Below are 27,539 nucleotides of genomic sequence, written 5' to 3'. Positions count from 1 at the left end.
TGTTGATCATCTTGACTTTAATTTACATCGTGATAATTTACCCTTATCAGATAGACTCATTTTTATTGCCGCATTACCGATCCTCCGACCTGAGTAAGTATTTTTTTTTTTTAATAATCAAGGCATCTGGTAGGTAGCTACAATGAGTAGCTGCAACGTTACTAAGTTATTGTTGAGACAAAAAATACACCAGGAGTTATGTTAATATATTTTTAAAAGGGGAAGTCAATTTAGCAATAATTATAATAAAGAGGGCTCTTTTGTTTTTTTCTCTCTAATAATAAAAAAACATAAGATAATGGCATAATTAATTTATTAATTATTTTTATTTTTGATTTAGGAAGTCTTCCTAAATTTTTGAAAACTCTACAAAAATATAACAATTTTTTATATGTTATTTTTATTTTATTTTCTAAAAATAAGATTTGAAATCTCAAAAGGAAAATAAAAGCTATTTTTAATTCATTTATGCTACTTTGAATTTATTAAAAGTGAAAGATGTTAAAATCATTTTAAATTTCCAATTCTATTCAGTCGAAAATAAAAGCTGGAAATAAATTTTTTGTGTGTCATTTTGAAAATAGAGGTAAAGTAAGGAGGCGAAATGAAAATTCCCGTCGAGTTAAAATGAGCGAGCATCGCGGACGAGAGAACGAGGGTGGTTGTTGGCAGATCGACAGATCCCGATCTCAGATCTCGCTTTGAGCTCGCTCTGTTCTCCTCCGTTCCACCTCTCAGATGGTGTTCTCGCGGTTCATGGCGGTGGCCCCCTGGATCGTGGCTGTGTTCCTGCTCGCTGCCGACAGGGCCAGCGGCTTCTACCTCCCTGGCGTCGCCCCTGCCGATTTCCAGAAGGTGAGTTTCCCCCCCTTTTGTGAGTTTTGATCTATTGGTGGACTCGCTCCGCTTTTGTAGTTTGGATTTGGTTCGATATCGTGAGTTGTGAAGATGCAAAAAGTGATCTTCATGAAGGTGTTTGGTTTCTACCACTCCCGTTACTCTTTATCCGGTGCGAAACGATCGATCTTTTCGTTTCAGATTAGAAAATTGAACTCTTGGAAATCCATATTCGATAAGAAAAGAAAAGCATTGTTGTTAGAATTTGTCATGTCTGTTGGCCAGTATTGTTAGATTCGTGGATCTCATGTTACAACTGACCCTTCTCACGTATCTTGTTTGGGTTCATTTAGCTCAAACTAAATGCAGTGGCTCACTATTTATTGCGCCATCAAAAGTCCTTTCTTTCCTCATTTGCTCAGAAATTAAAGGGTTCTTTAGAGAAGGCAAGCAAATATGAACTACCTTTCCAGTAGGATCAATTTCTTTTTTTCTTTTGTAAATGCAACTGGAACGGGATACTTATTCATCCACAATGTTGCAGTTGTCTTCAATACCAAGCTTGTACATATAAAATACATAAATAGTTGGTGCCTTTGATATCATTAGATGAATTGGAGACCACTCTAATACCACTTGCTAGAATCCACTGCCTACCAGAGAAAAAGGAAAAATAAAATTAGACAATTCAATGCCTATTCCTTGTGCAAGGATATCTTATTTCTTCTTGAAATATTCTCTTAGCACTAATGATAGAAAAGAGTGAAAAGCTCACATCTAGTGCTCCCTGGATACAAAAATATATTTCTTAGACAAAACTCATCTTCACTACAAGACTTTTGTCTCCTATTAGCATACAAATGCATCCCATTATGTCTCCTAGGCTCTAGAATGCTTCACTGGTAAAAAATTCACATTCCTAGCCATCACTATGTAACCATATTGAAAACCAATCAAAAACACCTCAAAACAGAGTTTACTTTGTTGTCAATGCTGTCATTTCATTAGTTAACCCTTACTGATCTATTTGGTGTATAAAGCTAATGGCAGCTTATAGCTACTTAATTTGATGCATTGATTTATGTTCTTCTAAAATGAATAAATCAGCAAGTTACCCAGAGTGACGTTTTGGTTTCTCTTTTATGACTTGTTTATTTTCCTTTTTTATACCTTTAGTAGTGTATTTAAAATACTTCTTCTCTTTCTATGTGTCTGTCTGTTTGTACACAAATAGATGCAAATTATGATCTTCTCTTTGACAGTTCTTTGTTCAAGTTTTTTCATCCTCATAATAAGAATAAATTGCAATTGCTGACTGCAGAAAGACCCACTTTTAGTGAAAGTAAACAAGCTTACTTCGACAAAAACGCAACTGCCATATTCCTATTATTCTCTTCCATATTGTCAGCCAGATACCATAGTAGATAGTGCAGAAAATCTTGGAGAGGTTCTTCGTGGTGATCGTATTGAAAATTCTCCCTATGTGGTTAGTGCTCTCTTTGTGACTAAAGTTTCTTATATTGTTGCGCATTCTGTATTTTGCTCTAAGTTATTTTTGTTTTTTGCTCCAGTTTGAAATGAGGGAACCTCACATGTGTCAGATCATTTGCAAGATTACACTCACTGATAAAGATGTTAAAGAACTCAAGGAAAAGATAGAGGATGAATATCGCGTCAATATGTAAGGCAACCGTCAGTGTATTAGCATTTGTCTAGTATTATCGACTTATATTGTCGATGAGTGGGCATGTTCTTTCTCAGGATCCTCGACAATCTTCCACTCGTTGTTCCTATCAAAAGAACGGTTCAGGAAACTCCCACATTTTATCAACATGGCTTTTACGTTGGTGCCAAAGGACAATCTACTGGAGTAAACAATATCTCACACTGCATAGACAAAATCATTTTGTTGTTGTTTTATTGATTCATGCACTTCTGTTTTGTACAGAATAAGGATGTAAAGTACTATATCCACAATCATCTAGAGTTTCTAGTCAAGTATCACAAGGATGCACAATTGGACCTTGCAAGGATTGTGGGATTTGAGGTCACACCATTCAGGTTAGTGTTGTCTACGAGTCATCTTTTTGTATGTCTAGGCTTTACAATCCAGAAATATTTTATTGTTTGTACTGCAGTGTTAAACATGACTATGATGGTGAGTGGAATGGTAACAAGACTCGCCTTATCACATGTGATCCTCATGCGAAACGAACAGTTGTGAACTCCGATTTCCCACAAGAGGTTGAAGTAAACAAGGATATCATATTCACATATGATGTTGAATTTCAGGTGAAACTGCTATTAAGAAAGAGTACAAGATTGATTGTGTCATATTATGTTTCAATTTGTTTCCTTTCCCTACTTTGCAGGAGAGTGATGTGAAATGGGCGTCACGGTGGGATACATATCTTCTAATGACAGATGATCAAATCCACTGGTTTTCTATTGTCAATTCCTTGATGATTGTTCTCTTCCTCTCTGGAATGGTAGCCATGATTATGCTGCGGACTCTATACCGAGATATCTCCAAGTACAACCAACTCGAAACTCAAGAAGAAGCTCAAGAAGAGACCGGATGGAAGTTGGTCCATGGAGATGTATTCAGGCCTCCAACTAATTCAGATTTGTTGTGTGTCTACGTTGGTACTGGAGTCCAATTCTTTGGTATGTTACTTGTAACCATGCTTTTCGCAGTCCTTGGATTCCTTTCTCCATCAAACCGAGGAGGATTGATGACAGCAATGCTCCTACTCTGGGTGTTCATGGGTTTGTTTGCTGGTTACTCCTCTGGCAGTCTCTACAAGATGTTCAAGGGAACAGAATGGAAGACAATTACCTTGAGAACAGCATTCACATTCCCTGGAATTGCATTCGCCATATTCTTCGTCTTGAATGTTCTTATCTGGGGCGAGAAGTCATCTGGTGCTGTGCCATTCTCCACAATGTTCGCCCTCGTGCTACTCTGGTTTGGTATATCAGTGCCCCTGGTGTTTGTAGGCAGCTATTTGGGGTTCATGAAACCTGCTCCCGAGGATCCTGTGAAAACAAACAAGATTCCTAGACAGATACCCGAACAGCCATGGTACATGAATCCAGTTTTCTCGATACTAATTGGAGGCATTCTTCCATTCGGAGCTGTGTTTATTGAGCTATTCTTCATCCTCACCTCAATCTGGCTGCACCAATTCTACTACATTTTTGGGTTCCTTTTCCTCGTCTTTCTCATTCTTTTCGTGACATGCGCCGAAATCACAATCGTACTGTGCTACTTCCAGCTATGCAGTGAGGACTATCAGTGGTGGTGGAGATCCTACTTGACCTCAGGATCATCAGCACTCTATCTCTTCCTATATGCAACCTTTTACTTCTTCACAAAGTTGGACATTACAAAGTTTGTATCGGGTATTATGTACTTCGGCTACATGCTGATTGCCTCCTATGCATTCTTCGTGCTGACTGGCACGATCGGGTTCTATGCATGCTTATTGTTTACAAGGTTGATCTACTCATCAGTCAAAATTGACTGAGAGAATCCACAATCATTTTTAGGGTTTGAATTAAAGTTCACTTAAGTTTGCCGTTATGTTTCCCTACAATATTGGTGTTGAGCAAAGATGTTTTTACTTTGTAGATCTTTGTTGTAGAACAGAAGTTCCATATGTGTGAGGTAACTTCTATAATATCAGTTTTGTTATTGTATCAGTTTAAATTTTAGACATTATAAATTTATTTATTTTTCTTTGATATGTACCTTCCTAATGAGAATAAATTATTATTATTATTATTAGAAATGAATTTCTTTATGTGATTTATTAAATTGTCATTTATCTTTTGAAATTACTCAAATTGATTATAAAAGATGCATCTATTTTACGATTGTAAATGAATTAAGTAGCCCCTAGGCCTGGTTAGTTGGTAAGTGAATGAGACAATAATTATAATGGTACGGAGTTAAAACATAGCAGCGGATTTCATTACCTCTGCAGATCTCTCATACACTTGTATAATCATGAGGGGTAAATCTAAATAACTCATTAAATTAAAATAAATAAGTTTGTAATATTAAATTTATTAATTAATATTTAAATAATATTAAAATTTTAAATACTTAAATAAAAAATTCTCTTTTTAGGAATTTTCCCTAATTTCGATAAATTACTTAAAAATCTCCAACCACGATTGAAATTTTGCCCTGAGTCCCTATGTCAGAATTTTTTTTTTTCAATTCCCTGATCAAACATATCTATTTGTTTTAGGTCCCAATGAGTATTAATTTACTTCATTTCTTTTAATTTTGATTAAAATTCACTCATACTCATTCTTTCCCTTTCAAATTCAATGTGGACTTCTACCCTAAACCATTGACGACCATGCCGATCGAATTCAGTAGACCTTGAAAGTCAAAATCTCCCATTTTTTTTAGGTAAATATGTCTAAAATAAAATATAATTCTTTCTAAATTTAATATAATTTAACTAAAATCGATTGATAGCTCAATGAGATAGAAAACATATTCAATTCTAATTAAATGATATTGAATTTAAGAATAATTATATCTTATTTTAGAATTGTTGTACCTTCTCTTTCCTCACGACAAATAGATCAATTGCCGATTGATTCCTAATCAATAAAATATACTCGATTATAGTTAAATGAGATTAAATTTAGAATAAATTGTTGGACCCCGTGGTAGTTTTGATGTGATCAATTAAGTTGGTTAGGTCCTACGTTTTGTCTAACCCTTGTGTCTGAGTGTGTAGGAATTTAGGAGCACAGGAAGTCGAGCGGAAGACGCAGCTAGCGAGAAGGATGACACGGGAAGGGAGTCGACGGGCTCAGTATGTTCGAAGGACGAGAGAGCCGCGGAAGAGTACTCCGGTGGAGCGAGAAGAACGTGCGCGGCGTTCGAGGGACGAGAAGCCGGACGGAAGTCTGCTCGAGGAGAAGGCCGGGAATTGGGTTCGGGTGAGCCCTATTCCGGTGGGCCGCAATCACCCAAGGAGCCAAACCGGAGCAAGTCAACTGGAGTTGACTTGTCAACGATTCGGTCGACCGAACCTATTGATCGGTCGACCGAACCCTAATCCTCAGAAGACCAACCGCTGGTGACACGTCAGAAGCCACGTCAGCAAGCCAGCCGTTGGAGGACTGATCGGTCGACCGAACCTCTTGATCGGTCGACCGAACCCAAGATTATCCAGAGACTGAGTCGAGCGTTTTCATCGGGCCAGCGCAGAGGAAGACCGTTGGTCGATCGGTCGACCGAACACAAGGATCGGTCGACCGAACCTGAGCTCGATCAACAGAGACTGCACCTGGACGGAAAGCTTGGCAGGTACAGCAGGTTCGGTCGACCGATCCCTCTCGAGTTAAACCTGATCCCGAAGGATCAGGTGATCTGATAAGCTCGAGAACCCCTATATAAAGAGGGTCTCGGGTAGCTTTACAGAATATCGAATACAAACGAATAGCAACTCTAGTAATCTCTGTTTAAGCAACTACTGTGCTGTCAAAGTGTAAAAGACTTCTCCGTCTTCTGAGAAGGAGTTTTTCTTACTGCGCTTTTCTTACTGCCCTGAATTAACAACTCTCTTGGTTGTAACCAGGTTAATTTCTGTCTCCTTTTATTTCTGTAGTTGATTTAATATTGTTGCTTTATTTTAAGAGTTGGAAAGCTTTGAGGAGGGTATAATTTTTGTCTGCAAGTAATTCACCCCTCTCTTGCCGGTCCCCGCTGCACCTACATAAATTATATTTCGTTTTAGACTTTTTATACCTTATATTCCTTCACACAAATTGATTGATTGTTAATCGATCCCTAATCAATCGAAGTAGCTCAATTGATAGAAAAAAAATAATAAACACAGTTAGTCCTGAAGTGATCAGTTCGGTCTCACGGAATTTTTTAGCGGCCACCAGAGTTCAATTAATAGAAAAATATATTAAATTTTAGTTAAATGATACTTCATTTTAAAAAAATTATATATTATTTTAGATTTTTTTTAATAAAAAATAAGGATTGAAATAAAGAAATGTTAAATGCCGGTAGTGAAAATAAATAGTTTCTGACTAAAATAAATGTTTGTATGCAGGAAGTTTAGACAATTTATCCATTTAATTTACCCATTTTTTTTTTAAAAAAAAATCACATTCCCCCAGACTAAAATAAATGTTCCTGCCATTCGTCCTCTCCAATTCAAATTTTGAACTCCAAAAATCTAACTTTTTGTGCTCTCCCTTCTCTTCTTCCTCGTCCTCCGCCGTCTAATCCATCCATGGCTGCCCCAAGGAAGCCCTTGCTCCCCTCCCACCGCCACAACTCCTCCTCCTCCCCATCCTCCCTCCCCACCCTCCACTCGCCGCCCTCCGCCCACAACAAGGAGAACCTCGCCCCCGTCGTCTGCCTCACCGTCTGCAACGGCAAGAAGCCGGTCGACGTCAAACCTCCCGCCGCCCTCAAGCCCTCGATACAGATCTGCATGAGTCTGGGCGATCCTTCTTCGCGTTCCTGGGAGCCGCTCGCCGCCTCGTCATCCTCCGACGTCTGGGACCAGTTCTCCGACTCCGAGTCTGCGCCGGCGTCCTCCTGGGCGACGCTACCCAACAGGTATGTATCGGATTTACGGTTCTTATAGGAGAGATCAGTGTGGATTTGTCGAGGGGGGATCGGGCTCAAATTGAAGTTCTCGTGTAGGTCGTTGTTGTATAGGCCTCTGCCTCTCGATGTTGGGCGATGCACTTGTGTGATTGCCAAAGAGAAGCCGCAAGGGAGTAAGGGGTTGGCTCTCTACACCATGTACACCAATGTGAGTGCTTCAATCACGCATTTTTTTTCTTCCATGGTTGCTTTGATTCCGCTCGACATTCTTCCATGAAAAAAAAGAAGCTTTGGGTGAAATCAGAGAAACATGTTGATTATTATCTCTAATTGGTGGGCTTAATTATAAGTTGTGTATATGAATACAAACGGAACCTATTAATGTAATCTAACTTAGGCTTTTTGGGTTTCGATGCAGACCTTGTATATGTAGAACTTATAGTCCGTATTTATTATCATCTATGGGCTGATAATAGATGTCCACTATATATAGCGTTGGTCTCCAAGGATTTAGAGCATCATCTTGACACAACTCATGGTTCCCCATTAGACCTAGAGTTTTTTTGGTGTTGTTAACCCTAAGCCCTTTGGAAGACCTTCCTTTTGCTTTTGCATCGCTTCTTCTTCTTCCTTAGGGTTTATTTCTGGACGACTTAAAAGAATAAGGATTTCTCTTCAATCAGGTTCCTTTGTCTTTGGTTATTCTTTATGTTGTCGTGTAATGATTAATTGTTGAAACTAAATCCATACTCATATGTTCTTGTATTTCCTATATGCGAATTCTTATACGATTCTTAGAATTCATGCAGCTTAGGTTTACAAATTCTATCAATTGGTATCAGAGTCATGACTCTGTTTCTTCGAATTTCATGGATTAAAGTTAAGGTTTTTATTTGTAGATTTTTTGTTTTAGCAATTTGATCATCGATTTATTGTAAGAAAAAACCTAGGAAAGGTTTGGGCTTTCGAGTTTTTTGCATTTTCGTGAAGAACATTAAGAATAGCGAATGAACCATCGCTTCTTTGTCGAAAACTGCCACGTTTGGTCTAACTTTAGGTCAAATCGTGATGGCTTAATCGATTGGTTGACCAAGCCAATCGATTACCAAGCCTAACATTGCGAACAGAATCATCTGGAATCGATTAACTCAATCGATCAGTTGGCCCTAATCGATTACGTTGGTTTGGTAATCGATTGGGACGACGAATCGAATGCGAGATCGATTTTAATCGATAAGGTCAATCGATTCAATGCTACCAATCGATTAATAGCTAAAATCATGATAAATCGATTGGAATCGATCAACTTAATCGATTGGAATCGATCAACTTAATCGATTGATTTCATCAATCGATTAGGACAATCGATTAACCACCTTAATTTTGTGACAAGAACTATTACCAGTTGATTAAAGCATTTGGTAATTGATTAAAATTGATTCTAATCGATTAGAATACAATTCTAATCGATTAAAACATTTGTAATCGATTTGCACGGTTTCTACGCGAAACCATAAATATATATATAAAATATGCTCTGCATGCAAATCCTAATCGATTAAGGATTTACATGCAATCAATTAGGTGAGAATGCTATTAATTGATATTATATAAAAATGGATTAATTAGTATTAAATAATGATTAGATTATAGAACTTAGGGAAGCTTTAGCTTCTTAAGGAATAGTTCTATATATATAATCATAAAGTCACATACAGTAGGTTCTCGAATCGATTGGATCATACCAATCGATTACCATAAGGTATCAATTGATTAATAAGCCTAATTTTGTATTGTTTTCTGTTCAAATAAAATTTCTAGGGTTTTCTTGGGTCTATCTATACAACGTGCTACTAAGTTGAACTATTGTGTCGGCTCAAAGGAAGACACTTTAGGTAGTTTAGTACATTTTTATGTTAGTAGATGTACATTTATGCTAAGAATAATCAGCCCAAAGGAAAGTTACTTTTATGCCAGATATATGCTCAAGGTAACTTACAACTATGGAACAAAATATTATTTTGTTTAGATCATGCACAAAATATGTCGGCCCAAAGGAAGACATATTATGTGACTGATTAAAGTTATTGTGAGTTGTGCACCAAAATATAACTCATATAAAGTATCATATTATGCGCACAATGGGTCGGGCCAAAGGAAGTCACATTGTGTGACTAATTAAAGTTTGAGTTATATCAGAGAGTATCACTAACAAATACTGTGTTAGCCTAAAGGAAGGAACATTATGTTGTACTTGGTATCTCAGAAGGAGCTCATTTATGTGCATTTAAAATTTTATTTTATTTGCATAATTTTATATTATAAATGTTCTTGACTTTAATTAAGTCGTGAACTTAAATAAATTTCTCTCTTTAATTTCAGTGCAATCTATAATTGCCAGTATTAATAACATTCCAACATTAACTGGTTCGAATGTTGCTGAATGGAAATAATACTTGATCGTAGTCTTAGGTTGCATGGACTTAGACTATGCATTAAGGAATGATCGTCCCACATCTCTCACTAGTGCTAGCACTATAGAGCAGAGAGTTGAATTTTAGTTGTGGGAGAAATCCAATCGGATGTGTCTGAGTATCATGAGACTTTCCATATCAACACCAATAAAGGGCTCAATAACATAGGAAGGAGATGGTAGGATTTTCCTGGACCAATTGGCACACCGATTCACCTCAAATGAAAAGGTTGAGACTACCACACTTCATACGAAGTTGGTAATCATGCGGTATAGTGGTAAAGGAAACATAAGGGAGTACATTATGGAAATATCCAATATAGCGACAAGTTTAAAAGTACTAAAACTTGATATGTCTGAGGGTATGTTAGTGCATTTCGTCTTGATGTCTCTACTTGCACAGTTCATTCCTTTTAAGATATCGTATAATACTCAAAAAGAAAAGTGTACATTAAATGAGCTCATTGCTCAATGCGTGCAAGAGGAGTGAAGACTAAAGATTGAGATATCTGAGAGTGCTTACTTAGCATCTAGTTCTCAAAATGCAAGCAAGAAGCGAAAAAGGATCAATAATAAAGGAAGAGGAAAACAAACTATAGATTCCGGAGATAATGGTCATAAGGAGCACAAGAAGCAAGATAATGAATCCACTTATTTCTTTTGCAAGAAGAAAGGTCATATGAAGAAAGACTGTCTTAAGTACGCCAACTGGCATGTAAAGAAGGGCAAACTTCTCAACTTTGCTAGTTCGGAAGTCAATTTAGCTATTTTATCCACTGACACTTGGTGAATAGATACCGATGCTATTACTCACATAAGTGTCGCTATGCAAGGTTGTCTCAGGAGTTGATTTTCACTCGATGGTGAAAGATACATCTATACAGGAAATGGAAAGAAGGCTAAAATTGAGTTGATTGGTGTTTTTAGACTTTGTTTAGGAACCAATGCCTTTCTGGATTTAGAAATATATTTATTGTACTGTCTTTTTGACGGAATTTAATTTCAATTTCTTGTTTGAACAAATCAGGTTATTCTTGTTCATTTAGAAATAAAATTTTTAGTATTTTCTTTAATTCAGTGTTGGTTGACAATAGTTCCTTGGTCGACCAGCTTTATAAATTGAACACCTTTATGTTGGTGCAATCGACCTAGGTTTTGATCGGTACGATCATAGTTTTGATGTGTGTGTCAAAGAGTTTAAGTTAGGTTCACCCTTGTATCTGATATGTGTATTTGAGTTGTGCAGGTTCGCAGGATACACATGCGACTCAGGTTGATGGCTTCGGGTCCGGTGAAGGATGAAGCATCCGAGGGACCGTGGACAAGGCAGCGAGGACAAGAGCCGAGGGAAGCAATTTCGAGGCATACGCGAAGGATGGCATTGGGGACGAGCCGCAGGCTTGAATGCATCCGAGGGACGAGAGCTAAAGAAAGTATGCTTGAAGGTTCTGTTAAAGCTGCAAAGGAAGCGTCAAAAGAGTCGTAAGGGTGAGGGTACGAGTACACGAGAGATTGTACTCGGAGTAAAAGCATAAGTTTTAGGGTTTACTGTAGAAGTACTGTAGCGTTACTGTAGTGCATGTTTTAGCAGTCGACTGGTGCAGTCGACTGGGCGCGAACAGAATGGTTTTGTTCGTTCGGTCGGTGTGGATCAGTCGACTACAAGTTTTAGCAGTCGACTGCACCAGTCGACTGCTAGTTTTAGCAGTCGACTGGTAAATGACCGTTGGTGCTGGAAAGTAGCCGTTGGCTACCTCTAACGGTAACACCAGTCGACTGATGGTTTTGTCAGTCGACTGGTGTCGGGGTTTGAGTTGATTGTTGATCAACTCTCTCCTCTTATTTAAGGGATGCTTTGGGGCTTGAAGGAGGTTACTGATTATTGTTGAATCACTCCTTGTCATTGCCCAAAGCTTCCAAGCCTACTCTCTTCCTCCTAAACCTAAGTTCATCTTGTAAGAGGAAGAGAATCTTGTGAGAGGTTGTACTCCACCGAGAAGGAGTAAGAGCTAGCCGGAGATTGCCGGGGACTGATCCACCGAAGGATAAAGGGCTCGTCCACCTCAAGGACACGCCGTGGAGTAGGAGCAAGCAATCTCCGAACCACGTAAAAGAATCGTGTTAGCGTTTGTGTTCTTACTCATTGCTTTCTTGTTTTAGTTTCATTTCCGCTTGCGCAAACTAACCGTGTAGAGAAGAAATCGAAGTTGGGGGTGACCTAGCTATCCAACCCCCCTTCTAGCCGGCCACTGGTATCAGAGCGAGGACGCCCTTCAACGGACTAATCGCCGAGAAGAGCATTTCATCAAAATGGCCGGCTCAAATATTCATCCACCCAAATTCGAAGGAGACTTCTCATGGTGGAAGAAGAAAATGGAGGTATTTTTCAATACCGATTTCGACATTATGCTAATCATGAGAAGTGGTTTTGAAGAACCCAAGGATGAACGCAATGAGACAATCGACATAACAAGATGGACCAAAAGGCAAAAAGAAGAGCATCTAGCAAATTCCAAGGCAATGCATCACCTACTACATGTTCTTCCACAACAAGAAGTAACAAGAATTGGAAACTATACAAGTGCCAAAGACTTGTGGGAAAAGCTAGTGGAGCTTCATGAAGGGACATCGGAAGCAAAATTGGCAAAAAGAGACCTCCTTCGAACTCAACTCAACAATATCAAGCTTGAGAAAGGAGAAAAGGTATCAATTTTACATTCTAGAATTAAGGAAATTATTATTGGCTAACAAGTGTAGGTGAGACACTTTCAAATCGAGACATGATGATGAAAGCCCTAAATGCTTTCCCAAGAACCACAACTTGGAGCTCCATTGTAGATTCATACTACATATCAAAGGACCTAGAGAAATCCTCTCTAGATGAACTCTTCTCAACAATGGAGCTTCACGAAACAAGAGTTGAAGGATTAGATGGAGAAGCTCATAGATCAAGAGGAGTAGCCCTTGTGGCAAACAAGGGAAAAGGAAAGAAGAAGAAATCTTCATCACCACCATCTTCCGACTCCGAAGAATCAAGTGCCTCAATGAATAGCGATCAAGAGGCATATATGGTAAGGAAGATTAGAAAGACATTTAAATCTTTTTCTTCTAACAAATCTCGTGCTAGGAAAAGTACTAGAAGTAAAAGTAGGACAAGGAAGATCATTTGCTATAATTGTCAAGGAGAAGGACACATAAGAGATGATTGTCCTCTCTTGAAGAAGAAGGAAGGGAAGAAGAGGGAGGAGAAGAAGACAAAAGAAAAGGGGAAGAAGGCTCAAAACCTAAAAGCAACATGGAATGATCCTTCATTATCAGAGGAAGAAGAGCACCATGTAGTCAATTTTGCGCTAATGAGAATTGATGATATAGCCTCCACCTCATTCGAAAATGAAGAGGGAAAGAGCTCAAGTGAAGATGAAGAGGGGAGCTCAAGTGAAGGGGGAGGTCAAACATCGGATTCGGACGTCTCGGTAAGTGAGGTACATAATCTTCCTCCTCATGTCTTAATTAAAATTATTTCAAGCACAAATGATGATTTGTTTAAGGCAAAAAGAAAGAACAAATCCTTGAAAAATGATATTTGCATGCTTAAGGAAAAATTAGAATCCATGACTATTAAGGATAATAATATGCATGTTTCTTCTACAAATTCAAATGATTCATGTTTAGAAGAAGAAAATAAGAAATTAAGGGAAAAGGTAGAATACCTTACCAATGCCCTTAGAAAATTTGAAATTGGCTCTAAAACCCTAAACATGATCATTGGGAGCCAAAGGGCAAGTTTTAAGAAAAATGGGTTAGGATATAATGAACCCAATAATGAAAAGACTTACCATTGTCTACTTGCTAGGGGGCAATCAAAAACCAAGATCATAGATAGAAAATGGACCCCCAAGGAATATTTGGTAAACCCAATTAAGAAGAACCTCTATTGGGTACCAAAATCAATTCTCAAGGGTTAGAGGATTTTGGATCAAGTCAACCATGATAATCATAATTCAAATCCTTGAAAAATGGTTGACTTGAGACCTTAAGAGGGAGCACTTAGCCTTGATATAGAAAATCATGATCAAAAGGGCTAAGTAGAGGTTACCTCTATCTCACAATGATTTGCATTATTTTCTAACCATAAATGTGAGATATTAGGATGATACAAATAATTCACTTATGCTTATGGCATTTTGATGGTGATGTATCAATTTTTAGTGATCATAGGCCAACTATGGGGAAAACAAATATTTAATTAATGGACATCTTGCCCATAGATCATAGTTGGACATTTCAAATATTTTGAAAACAATTCTATGTTTCATTTACAGTGCGTAGTTATTTTGAAACATATGAATTCAAAACTAAGGTTTAATTTGATACAAACTTGAGTGTTTTTCAAGGTGTTTGAGTTTTTATCAAAACTTCAAAAATATGATGAATTTTCATGAAAACATATTTTTCCTTGGTAAAGAACATTATAAGAAATGTGTGTTCAAAATTTCATGATTTTTCGAATTTTCTAGAATTTTCTATGCATTTCTGAAGTTGGTTGTAAAATGCTGAAATTCGATTTGGTTTGTGCTAGTCGACTGCGACAGTTAGCAGTCGACTGGTAGCTGTTTTCTAGCACTTTCAAGAGCTGGTTTTGGGTATTTTTAAGTCCACATTGATACCATAGTATGTATACATGTTTGGTACAATTTTTGATGATGTCAAAGGGGGAGAAATGCAAAGGTTTAAGTTAAAAACCTAACTATGTGCAAAACTTGAAAATTATGGTTGAGAGCATATGTTAAGGGGGAGCTTGGGTATTATGCTTCATGTTTACATATTGCTTCTAATTTTCATGTTGATATTTATGCCTAACTTAAACATATTGCCACACATCAAAAAGGGGGAGATTGTTGGTGCAGTTGACCTAGGTTTTGATCGGTACGATCATAGTTTTGATGTGTGTGTCAAAGAGTTTAAGTTAGGTTCACCCTTGTATCTGATATGTGTATTTGAGTTGTGCAGGTTCGCAGGATACACATGCGACTCAGGTTGATGGCTTCGGGTCCGGTGAAGGATGAAGCATCCGAGGGACCGTGGACAAGGCAGCGAGGACAAGAGCCGAGGGAAGCAATTTCGAGGCATACGCGAAGAATGGCATTGGGGACGAGCCGCAGGCTTGAATGCATCCGAGGGACGAGAGCTAAAGAAAGTATGCTTGAAGGTTCTGTTAAAGCTGCAAAGGAAGCGTCAAAAGAGTCGTAAGAGTGAGGGTACGAGTACACGAGAGATTGTACTCGGAGTAAAAGCATAAGTTTTAGGGTTTCCTGTAGAAGTACTGTAGCGTTACTGTAGCAGTAATGTAGCAATCAACTGCATGTTTTAGCAGTCGACTGGTGCAGTCGACTGGGCGCGAACAGAATTGTTCTGTTCTTTCGGTCGGTGTGGATCAGTCGACTGCAAGTTTTAGCAGTCGACTGCACCAGTCGACTGCTAGTTTTAGCAGTCGACTGGTAAATGACTGTTGGTGCTGGAAAGTAGCCGTTGGCTACCTCTAACGGTAACACCAGTCGACTGATGATTTTGTCAGTCGACTGGTGTCGGGGTTTGAGTTGATTGTTGATCAACTCTCTCCTCTTATTTAAGGGATGCTTTGGGGCTTGAAGGAGGTTACTGATTATTGTTGAATCACTCCTTGTCATTGCCCAAAGCTTCCAAGCCTACTCTCTTCCTCCTAAACCTAAGTTCATCTTGTAAGAGGAAGAGAACCTTGTGAGAGGTTGTACTCCACCGAGAAGGAGTAAGAGCTAGCCGGAGATTGCCGGGGACTGATCCACCGAAGGATAAAGGGCTCGTCCACCTCAAGGACACGCCGTGGAGTAGGAGCAAACAATCTCCGAACCACGTAAAAGAATCGTGTTAGCGTTTGTGTTCTTACTCATTGCTTTCTTGTTTTAGTTTCATTTCCGCTTGCGCAAACTAACCGTGTAGAGAAGAAATCGAAGTTGGGGGTGACCTAGCTATCCAACCCCCCTTCTAGCGGGCCACCTATTCCTTACACTTTACTCCTACGATTGACAATGTAATAGTGCATTGTATAAGTACAAAACGCAAATTCTCTGACGAGAATTTTTCTATGTTGTGGCATAGATGTTTAGAACATATATCTAAACAACATCTAGAAAGGTTAATGTCACATGGAATTTTTGATTCCCTTGACATGTCAGACTTTGATGTCAGCATAGAGTGTGTTAAGGGGAAGACCACTAACAAAAGAACAAGGGGGCTAGTCGTTGTAGTAACATTTTAAAGCTAATGTATACAACCATTTGTGGATCATTCCCTAAGGTATCTTAGAATGGACACACCTATTTTATTAGCTTCATAAACGACTATTCCAGATTTGACTATCTGTACCTTATTCATGAGAAATCACAATCTTTGGACATGTTTAAAATTTTCAAAGTCAAAGTTGAACTTCAACTAGGTAAGAAAAGTAAAGTCGTCCGATCCGACGATGGAGGTGAATATTATGGTCGATGTAATGGATCAAATGAATAACGTCCAGAATCTTTTGCGAACTATCTTACTGAGTGTGGGATTGTGTCTCAATCAAGATTTAAAATTTCGACCCGTGCCGAGGTTTCGGTCCGAGACCGGAACGATACGGTTTCGGTAATTTTATTTAAACATTAAATCAGTAAAAAATATAAAATAATTAAAATATATATATAAGAATATAAATTTGATTTAATAGAATTTTTATAAAAATTTTTATTTTTTTTTAGAATTTTAAAGAATTTTTAAAATTTTTAAAAATTTTAAAATAGTAAAAATAATTTCAGAATATTATTTAATAAAATTGATTATTTTTTAAAAAATTTAAATATATTTTTTATATTTTATTGGGATAATTTAATTAGGATTTAAAAAAATCCCTTTAAAATATCACAATTAAATGGGAATTGTTTAATTTATTTAAATTGTAATTTTGCACAGTGCTTCCCTGCCCCGCGACCCAGCGCCCACGCTCGCGCCCGTGCCTCGCCCGCGACGCCACCAATGCCCCGTGGACGCCTCCGACGGCGCCGGAGGCGTCCGGCGACACCTCTGGCGGCACCGAAGGAGTCCGGCGATGCTTCTGGCAGCACCAGAAGCGTCCGTGACATTTTCGGCGTCGCTAGCAATGTCGCGTTGCGACTCCTCCGACGCCCGCGACGCGCTTCAGGCGCTACGAAGCTTCCGGCGATGATTTCTGGTGCGCGCGCGACTCCTCCTGGCGCGTGACACACGACGCGATGAAATTGTCGCTCGTCCAGTGCCGGTTTCGGTGCGCGGGCGGAACGGTAAGTTTCGCCCGTTCCGCCCGGCACGAAACGAAATTTTATTCACTGGTCTCAATATATCATGCTTGGTACACCTAGTCAGAATGGTGTAGCTCAGCATCGCAATCGAACCCTAAAAGATATGATAAGAAATATGATGACTTTTACTTCTCTATTAGAGTCTTTATGGGGTGAAACACTTAAGATTGTAGTTTACCTACTCAATAGAGTACCTAGTAAGGCAGTAACTAAAATCTCATTCGAGATATGGATGGGTAGAAAGCCTAGCATTAGTCATTTATATGTTTGGGGTTGTCCAATTGAAGTTAGGCCTTATAGGTCTAAATGAAAGAAAACTGGACTCAAGAATAGTTAGCTATAATTTTGTAGGTTATTTTGAGATGTCGAGAGGGTATAGATTTTATGATCCTTCTAATAGATCCTTTTTCGAAATGGGAAATGCCAAGTTCATTGAGGACAGTAGGAGTGATAAGGTCAGAGAAATATCATTTGAGGAATGCGTTAGCAATCCTCTTGTGGTCACTACTAGTGTGATCGATAATAGTGTGGTTACCATACCGTACATTATGGTATCACACATTCAGTGAGCATAGGGAATCAAGATATTCCCATGACATCTTTAATGCAATTAGAAGAATCTGTCACTGAAATTGAAATATTACCTTATATTGATGAGTAAGTACCTCAACCACCTCAAGCACAAGTGTCTTTAAGGCGATCCAAAGGGAACGGATAACCACATATTCTTGTGATTAGATTTATCTCCAAGAGCATGATTTTGACATACGATTAGAAAGTGATCCTATATCTTTCAAGAAGTCAAACAATGCTCTAATCCTGAAAGGTGAATTAATGTTATGCAAGAAGAGTTGAAGTCTATGGCAGATAATGACGTTTGAGAACTTGTTGAATTGCCTAAAGTTAAGAAGCCCGCTGGTTGTAAATGAATATTTAAAACCAAGCGAGATTCAAGGGGGCAATGTTGAAAAGTATAAGGCTCATCTTGTTGCTAAGGGATTCACTAAGAAATAAGACATTAATTACAAGGAGACTTTCTCACTTGTGTCGACGAAAGACTCCCTTAGAGTGATCATGACACTTGTAGTTCATTATGATTTGAAGCTACATCAAATAGACGTAAAGAGTGCATTCCTCAATGGAGACATAGATGGATCTATATATATGGTGTAACAAGAGAACTTTGAGTCTAAGGACTCAAAACACCTAGTATGTAGATTAAAAAAGTCTATTTATGGTTTAAAATAGATGTCCCATCAATGGTATCGAAAATTTGATCAAGTATTTATCTCATATAATTTTAAAGAGAACTTCGTTGATCAATGTATATATGTCAAGTTTAATGGGAGCAAGTTTGTTATACTTGTTTTGTATGTGGACGATATATTACCTGCGAGCAATAATAAAGGTATGTTTCATTAAACCAAGTCATTTCTATCTGGTAATTTTGAAATGAAAGATCTTGGTGAAGCATCTTTTATTTTAAGCATACAGATCTATTGTGATCGTTCAAGAGGCATTCTTGGACTTTCACAGCAAGCCTATATTGAAAAGATACTTATAAGGTATGGTATGCAGAACTGTACACCTGTGTCAAGAGGTGATAAGTTCAACTTGCAACAATATCCACGGCTTGAACTTGAAATAAAAGAGATGGAACAATTCCCATATATGTCAACAATGGGAAGTTTCATGTATGCACAAGTTTGTACTTGACCATATATAGCATTTATAGTAGAGATGCTAGGCAGATATGTTAGTAACACAAGACAGTCACACTAGAAAGCGGTAAAGAGAGTGATGCGGTATTTGCAAAGAACTAATGACATATGCTCACGTATCGGAGATCAGATCACCTGGAGGTGATTGGATATTTAGGCTCCAATTTTACTGGATGCTTGGATAACAGGAGGTCCACTTCGGGCTATATCTTCATGCTTACTGAAGGGGCTATATCTTGAAAGAGCATCAAGCAGACACTAGTAGCCACTGCTACTATGGAGGCAGAGTTGGTAGCGTGCTATGAAGAATCCAATCATGGGATTTGGTTGCGGAATTTCATCACAGCATTGCAGATCGTTGATGACATTAACAGGCCACTGAGGATCTATACTAAAGTCGCAGAACTTTATGCCAAGAATAATCGCAGTTCGTCGAAGTCTAAGCACATCAACATCAAGTTTCTAGTAGTTAAAGAAAGAATTTAGAGTTGTCAAATCATGGTAGAACACATCAGCACAGATTTCATGTTGGTCGATTCACTCAGCAAAGGCTTGGTGCCTAAGGTGTTTCATGTGTAGGTTGTGGATATGAGAGTCCTTCTTATGGAAGAAGAACTCATCTAGTAGAAGTATATATTTATTTTATTGCTCTATATTGATTAATAAAGACAAATATTTGTTTTGATTATTGTACATACTTAAAGTTCAAAATATTAATGGGAATTAATATGTTTGTTTGACACTTTGACTATGATATCATCATTTACTACTGCTGTTTAACATTTTGGTATTTGTAAATATGATATAGATTCTTTTTGGAATCATAAAGTTGATCATGATTTGCTATTACGGTTTACAATAAAGTATTTCGCAAATATGATCTGACTTCTTTTGAGGTTATCTTAGAACCAGTTGAAAATTAATATGTACTGATCACATTTCATGTAATTTTTACTCTATACATCTACATCTTGATCTATGTCATTAATGATATTAGTATTGTGATTACTATTGGGGCTTATTACGATCATATAAAGTAGTTATGACCTCTTTAGTCCTATACCAATGAAGTTAATAGACCAGATTATTTACAGGGATATTCTGTACCTATAAAGTTTGATATCAACTAAAGTTTTATTTGTATTTCATATACAACTTACAAGTAACCCAAGTGGGAGATTGTTGGTTATTATCTCTAATCGGTGGCCTAATTGTAAGTTATGCATATGAGTATAAACTGAATTCATTAATGTGATCTAACTTAGACTTTTTGGATTTTGGTTGTTGGTTGTAGACCTTGTATGTGTAGAACCTATAGTCCTATATCTATTATCATCTATGAGTTGATAATAGATGTTCACTATATATAGGGTTGATCCCCAAGTGTTTAGGGCATCATCTTGACACAACTCATGGTTCCTCATTAGACCTATAGTTTTTCAGCGCCGACAACCCTAAGCCCCTTGGAAGATCTTCCTTTTGCTTCTGCTTTGCTTCTTCTTTTTCCTCAGGGTTTATTTCTAGACGAAGCAAAAGAACAAGAATGTCTCTTCAATCAGGTTCCTTTGTCTTTGGTTATTCTTTATGTTGTTGTGCTATGATTAATTATTGAAACTAGATCCATGTTTATATATTTTTGTATTTTCTATATATGAATTCTTATACGGTTCTTAGAATTCATACGACTTAGGTTTTACGAGTTCTATCAAAACAAACCGAGGAGGTGCCAATTTACTCACAATTATTGGATGGTTAGGTCATGATGATTGAAATGAATCCCAAAATTAGTTGCATACTTGTGTACTTTGTTTCGATTTAGCTTGAATGCAATATAGAAGACAAGAGAGAGCCAATTCACATAGCGAAATTCTTCCAATTGACAAGATTTCTCTTCTTTAAAAGTCAATCTCCTGTAATTGGCACATCAACTCTGTACAAATTCATTCCAGTTTATTAGATTTCTCTTCTTAAGAAGTCAATCTCATGTAATTGGCACATCAACTCTGTACGAGTTGACGTTGTTAACGTTGCACCAGCATACATTATGCCAAGATGGTTGATGTCAATCCCCAAATGCAATTTTATAGAGTAGGAACACATTTTCTTTTCAATATTGTGAAGCGCATGCTTACATACTTTGTTTCGATTTAGCATGAATGCAGTGTCGAAAACAAAGAGATGCCAATTCATATATCAAATGGATTTCAATTGATTAGTTCTCTTCTTAAGAGGTCAATCTGCTGATATGTCACATCAACTCTTTACAAGTCCCTCTTGACACAATATTGCAGGAAGGTCATGGACGACAAGACAGGAAATTGGCTGTTGCTTGGCACAGAAGGCGAAATGGCAGGTCGGAGTTTGTCATAGCCCAGAACCCTAAGGGGATTTTCTACAACTCAGATGAGAGCTTCTTAGGTAGCATAACAGCAAATCTCATGGGTTCCAGATATCAAATATGGGATCAGGTTCTTCATGTTTATCAATGTTTTGGCCGTTCAGAATGCTTCATTGATGCTTCAAAAATGTGATCTTTTTAGTTTTTCATGTCAGGGAAACAGAATAGACTCCACAAAGAAGAAGTCTAAGCGTCTTCTAGGCGTCGTAGTGTAAGGAAACTAAATCTGTAACGTGATCTATGAACTCGGAAACATCTTTATGTCTGCTTCACTAACCCTCTCTAATCTCTTGCAATGCTATAGATATATTCCTACCATTACTACCATAACAGGAAACCATAGAAGTTTGCAGGCATGGATACCAAAGTCACAATCGATGCAACTAAAGAGTTCAAATTCCACCCAGGTGAATCCATCAATTCTCAATCCTTTTAAATATCAATTGAATTGCCCCCATGGACGTTACCAAGTTGGTACTCGGGTGACAGAGTTGCTTCATTTTAAATATCAATTGAAATTTCAACATTTGGACCTTATGTATATATTGTTGAAATCCTAAAATGTATCAATTGAATTACTAGAAATATTCTCTAGATCAATTTTGTGTAGCTCCTATAAGAGGAAAAAAATGAGAGAAATATGATATGAACATATTCAAAACGATCCATAAATTCTAAAATTAAAAACAGTTGAATCTGTTGAAATAAAGAGAACTTAAGGGAAGTGCTAATTTTGTTTCCCTCCAAAGAAATTTTCTCTGAATTGTTTAACCATTATAAATTATTGATTAACATAAAAATTAATTTAACATAACTTGTAATCTAGTTTTACTTGGCTCCGTTTGCTATGGATGATAGGATATGATTATATTTTCAAAAAAATTTTAATCAAGCGTTTGGTAGAGTTGATTAGAGGTAGGATTATGGATGATTAGGAGTAGGATTCATAATACCTTGATCTCAAGAGGGATTATTTATCCTACCTTTAATCCTATCCTAATCAGCCCAATCCTATCCTATCATGCATACCAAAAGGAGCCATGGTAACAAAAATTTGATCATGGTAACAGCGATGATACGATATTTGATTCTCAAAAATGTTGCAGATCCAACACATTAATGGACTTCCGAAGGACTGGGAGGAAAAACGAAGCAAAGTGAATCAACTTATCTCAAGGATACCTTTCTACAATACTGTAAGAACTACAATTTTCACCCTCATTGTGTCTTAAAGTTCCTTTTGATCCGAACTCTCATCGGTTTTACTTAATTCAGTTCACTAGGAGGCATGAACTAGACTTCAGAGAAAGAGCTGGGAGAACAGGACCTAGGATTCAAACTTCAGTCAAGAACTTTCAGCTAACAATGGAGGTTAAGATCTACTTGCTTTACAAACTATTTTTTCAGAACCTCCAAGGATGAATTTTTCCATGTTTCAAAATGGATGAACAGGATAAAGGAAGGCAAACAATTCTGCAGCTGGGGAAGATTGGGACATCAAAATATGTGATGGATTACAGGCAAGTGAGACAGATACTATATTTTCAGCATTAATCTGATTGTGTTTTGCATCTAACAACAACAATCATGTCATTTATCTTATAAATGGAGTCGGCTATATAAATCCTCCTACGATTATCATTTTACATCTAAAAAAAATTCTTTCATTCTTGATCCAGGCATCCGTTGACTGGTTACCAGGCATTTTGCATTTGTTTGACTTCCATTGACTCCAAGCTTTGTTATTCAGTTTAAGGGTTTGACTTTTCCTTAACTTAGTTCAGGACTTTTGTAGTTGATGTTGTAAGTTTCAAGCTTGTTTTAATTTAGTGACATTGACTGTGTGCCGCATAAACCTCAAAAAAGGATTTTACTTGTGTTTTAGACATTTAGTTAAATTTAGTGGAGAAAGTTTTTTCATATTTGATGAAAAAATTCATTGTGCGATTTATTGAGGAAGAACTTCCACAGTTTGTGTCAGTAATTGGAGTTCTTTTTATATCGAAACTTGGAAATACTTTAAAATAGCGACAAATAAATCATTATTTATTTTCTATTTCTTCCTTATCATTTTCTTTGATTTATCCAAATACACATGCCTTGATTTTTTTTTTTTCTTTCATAATGTATAAAGGCATGTTTAAAGCATAAATAAAAGGAATAATATACAAATAGAAGAGGGAAGGGAGATTAAACAAAAATATGAATATATTTAATCAAATAAATAAATTAATTTAATATTTTTGAAATTAAAGTTTTAAATAGATAAATAAGAATATCTAAATTTTTTAAATGTTTAAATCACATATTTTATTTTTTTAATCCACATTTAATGAACCGCGTGAATAAATTTCAATATTATCTCTTTCAACTTTTATAATTTCAAAAACATGTTTTGTATTTTTTTTGTTACACTTCTCCTTCCTTTCCACTAAATAATTACATGGGGTTAGTGTGCTTGTGTCTTCAAATTTTTCTTCTACTCAATTAAAAATATGTTACTCAATTTACACTATCAAATTTAGATAAAAAGTATGATTATGTAAATAAAGTTGATAGCAATATTATTTTCGATTTAAAGTGATTTACAGTTTATTAGATTCATCAATTAGTTTTGAAACTTGTAAAAGCTTGAGAATTTTTGTTGCAAGTTCATTATAAGGTTTAGGATAATGACATTTACTAAATAACACTACTAATAGACTCTTGGGACTTTCCTAATTCAGAAAATATCAAATTAATTTTCTAAATGGTGTAGGTCCATTGATTAGTTTCAAACAAAATTAGATGATGGAGTTATAGAATGATAAATTACTTTAAATCAAAATCAATAAACTCCTTAGTTCTAAAAACCTCCTTGATATATCCATGTCCTCATATCTGAATTCGATAATATAAATTAAAAATAGTAAAATTTTAAACTTACAAAGTCTTAAGATAATTTATCACAAATTTTTTATAAGACTTAAAATAATAATACCTACTAACTAATATTGCCAATGGATTCTTTGGACTATTGCATTAGTCATTTTGCCAATGGATTCTTTGGACTATTGCATTAGTCATTTTTGTTCGAATTGATGTACTTAAAAAAAAAATCTGAATCATTTTAAATAAAAATTAATATATTTTTCTAAGTCTTTTTAATATATTTATATTTGCATATCTAAATTTGATAGTATAAATTGATAATAATAATAAACTTTTGAACAAATTGAGAAATTTTAAAATGCATAAACAAACTCACTTAATTATTGTGCGGAAAGGAGTAGGAATAAATGGAAATATGATACATATTTTTAAATTATAAAAACTGAAATTTTCTTACATGATTTAATCATTCTCTAGTTTTCAATATTACCCTTTGTCGAAAAAGATAGAGAGTAATTTTAAAAGAAGGAAAAAATTAGGTCTGTCATTTAGTAAATTTAAATTATGGAAGGACACTGAAAGAATTTTCGCAAACTTTCCCTTAACTTTGATGAGCCCTTGAATGCCCATGCCATCCAAGGCCCAACCCAATTCACCATGACTGGGCTAGGATTAATCTAATGGTTCATATTAATCCGTCAAGCTCTCCTCCACTTTACGCCGTTGGATGAATCCATGGCGCCTCCACAAACCCTAGCGCCGAACGCTAAATCTCCCTATTAAGAGACCTGGATCGCCTCCTTGATCGCCGCTTCTTGGCCTCGGTCCATTCGCCGCCGGAGAGATCACGAAGGTAAACTTCTCTTTTTTTCTGGTCTCCGTTTCGTCTAATGATCCCAATTCACTGTTAAAAGTATGTTTTTTACATCGTCGTGGCGTGTGATTTCGCCAGAGGGAGGAGATGTCGACGGAGGAAGCGAAGAAGGTGATCCCGGAGTCGGTGCTGAAGAAGAGAAAGAGGGAGGAGCAATGGGCAGTCGCGAAGAAGCAGGAGCTCGCGGTTAAGAAGAAAAAGTCTCGGGAGAACCGGAAGCTCATCTTCTCTAGAGCTCAGCAGTACGCCAAGGAGTATGAAACTCAGGTGCTTTTGCTAGAACCTGTGGCGTTGCTATGATTGGTGTACGGCATTTTCTATCGTTTCTCTAAAGATCAGATTTTTTATCTTTTTTTTTTCCTGGTAGGAGAAGGAGCTGATCAGCTTGAAGAGAGAGGCCAGGATGAAGGGAGGATTCTATGTCAGTCCGGAGCCGAAGCTTCTGTTCATCATCCGCATCAGAGGGTGCGCCATTTCTGTAGTCTGAGCAACTTTTTATGCAATAAGATGTTTTACAGTGAAATTTATGTGATTAACTTGTTGATTTTCTGCTTGCAATTGATAAAAATAGTATAAATGCGATGCACCCGAAGACCCGAAAGATCTTGCAGCTCCTTCGTCTGAGACAGGTACATTTACAATAAAGTTCTTGATCGTTAGAGTTGATGGAAAACTGATGTTTTGATTCTAAAACTGTTGTAGATATTCAATGGCGTGTTTCTAAAAGTTAACAAAGCTACGATCAACATGTTGCGAAGAGTCGAGCCTTATGTTACCTATGGGTATTGAATTTTTGCCTTTTCTCCATCCTTCCAAAATCATGCAATTGTCATTTTGATTTGGATTTTAATGGCTTAGGTATCCCAATTTGAAGAGTGTTCGAGAGTTGATTTACAAGAGAGGATATGGGAAGCTGAACAAGCAGAGAATTCCTTTTACAGATAATTCAGTGATTGAGAAGGTATATCATAGGATAATGATAAATTGATAATCTAGATTGTTTGGTTCTTCTGATCTAGTTTCTTGTTTCTAGTTAACTTAATTAAAAGTGATTTAAGATAGTCTTGCATAAAGTTTAAGAATTTTCTGGATGATTATAATGATGGAGATGCTTTGGTCTTTAGGGCTTGGGAAAATGTAACATCTTGTGCATTGAAGATCTTGTGCACGAGATCATGACGGTTGGTCCACATTTCAGGCAGGCCAACAACTTCTTGTGGCCTTTCAAGTTGAAAGCGCCATTGGGTGGCTTGAAGAAGAAGAGGAATCACTATGTCGAAGGAGGTGATGCAGGAAACCGCGAGGACTATATTAATGAACTCATCAGAAGGATGAACTAGATCTCGTGCTGTCTTAGACTTCTTCTATTACTTTAAGAAAGATTTGTTCTACTTTGATTTCACTTCCAGTAGAAGTTCTGCTATTTTGAATCTTGTGTTGGTGACATTGTTACCTTGAAACACTTGTTGGTTTTGCTTTTGCTTTTGCATTATTTATGATTTATGCTACTTTGAAATATTTGATGTTGATATGCTTGTGGTAAACTTGTGATGTCTATGTAGGACTTGTGTTCTTGTCGAAGTATTGAACTGTCTCCATGATCATCACTGGTTGAGATTCTTTTATTTCAAGTAGAGTGAGGAAGGATCCCTGCACATCTATTGGATTTCCCATGATTCTTGCTGAATTGGTTTTGGTTGAGTAGATTGGTAGATTTTTCTATATATGGCTGAAACTCTGGTCGGATTGCATCTTTGTTATTTATGTTGCTGCTTGGATCTCAATGGAGGATCTTGGCTCTTCAAATTTTTTTTTGAATTGACATAGTATCTAGTTTATGTGGATTAATTCTGGTGATGCTTGGTTCTGTTTTATGAAAAGTTTTCAATCGGTTAATAAGGTAAATTGGTAAGTGTTTACATCGGATGGTTTATTAGTCTAGTATTGTTAGATCAATCATTTAAAGTAAAATTTATTTGTTAATATATTGAAATTGGGACTCTAAATTTATTGAAATTGGGATATCTTATAAACTTGGGAAGCAGACAAGATGCTTCGGCGCTATTGAATTTTGACATGATCAGAGTGCATGTGAGATAGAAGTTTGGGAAGCTGAGAAAATATTTTGTTTGTTTATTTATATTTATTTCTCTATATCTGTGGGATCGGTACTACTGAGTAGATTAAGAAGATGCTTTGGCACTGAGTAGATTAAGAAGATGCTTTGGCACTATTGATTTTTAAATGGTTTGATGTGATTTTATCAATGGTTTAATTTACATTTGAAGATCTATGGTCTGTTTATCTAAAGAAGTGGACAATGGATGAATGAAATAAATTTAAGAGCATGAGAAGAGAATGAAAAAGGATAGAAATCTTTTCTTCTCTCGTTTACTTTGATTGAGGAAGGTGTGT

At 36.9% G+C, this 27,539-nt stretch overlaps 3 protein-coding genes across 3 annotated transcripts; all 3 read left to right on the top strand.

Annotated features, from left to right (window-relative positions):
* The first annotated feature begins 628 nt into the window (after positions 1-628).
* LOC122024149 (transmembrane 9 superfamily member 8-like) lies at positions 629-4,584 on the top strand. Its single transcript, XM_042582702.1, has 7 exons — positions 629-855; positions 2,159-2,323; positions 2,409-2,518; positions 2,599-2,707; positions 2,786-2,898; positions 2,976-3,129; positions 3,210-4,584. The coding sequence occupies exons 1-7, from the start codon at positions 739-741 to the stop codon at positions 4,365-4,367; spliced, it is 1,926 nt and encodes a 641-aa protein (XP_042438636.1). The 5' UTR covers positions 629-738; the 3' UTR covers positions 4,368-4,584.
* Positions 4,585-7,044: 2,460 nt separating this feature from the next.
* LOC122024612 (tubby-like protein 4) lies at positions 7,045-23,299 on the top strand. The gene is made up of 9 exons (XM_042583267.1): positions 7,045-7,447; positions 7,535-7,646; positions 21,273-21,449; positions 21,535-21,590; positions 21,684-21,786; positions 22,486-22,575; positions 22,655-22,750; positions 22,832-22,899; positions 23,059-23,299. Exons 1-9 carry the CDS (start codon positions 7,116-7,118, stop codon positions 23,132-23,134), a joined length of 1,110 nt encoding a protein of 369 aa, XP_042439201.1. The 5' UTR covers positions 7,045-7,115; the 3' UTR covers positions 23,135-23,299.
* A 1,668-nt stretch (positions 23,300-24,967) lies between these two features.
* Positions 24,968-26,640, top strand: LOC122025164 (60S ribosomal protein L7-2-like). Its single transcript, XM_042583933.1, has 7 exons — positions 24,968-25,103; positions 25,203-25,391; positions 25,492-25,589; positions 25,696-25,753; positions 25,827-25,906; positions 25,983-26,085; positions 26,249-26,640. The coding sequence occupies exons 2-7, from the start codon at positions 25,212-25,214 to the stop codon at positions 26,462-26,464; spliced, it is 735 nt and encodes a 244-aa protein (XP_042439867.1). The 5' UTR covers positions 24,968-25,103; positions 25,203-25,211; the 3' UTR covers positions 26,465-26,640.
* The last annotated feature ends 899 nt before the right edge of the window (positions 26,641-27,539 follow it).

The sequence above is a fragment of the Zingiber officinale genome, chromosome 9B, assembly GCF_018446385.1.
Source record: "Zingiber officinale cultivar Zhangliang chromosome 9B, Zo_v1.1, whole genome shotgun sequence".
NCBI classification, from domain to species: domain Eukaryota; kingdom Viridiplantae; phylum Streptophyta; class Magnoliopsida; order Zingiberales; family Zingiberaceae; genus Zingiber; species Zingiber officinale.
Note: the sequence above shows the minus strand (reverse complement) of the source record. Positions and strands in the feature narration are given on the sequence as shown.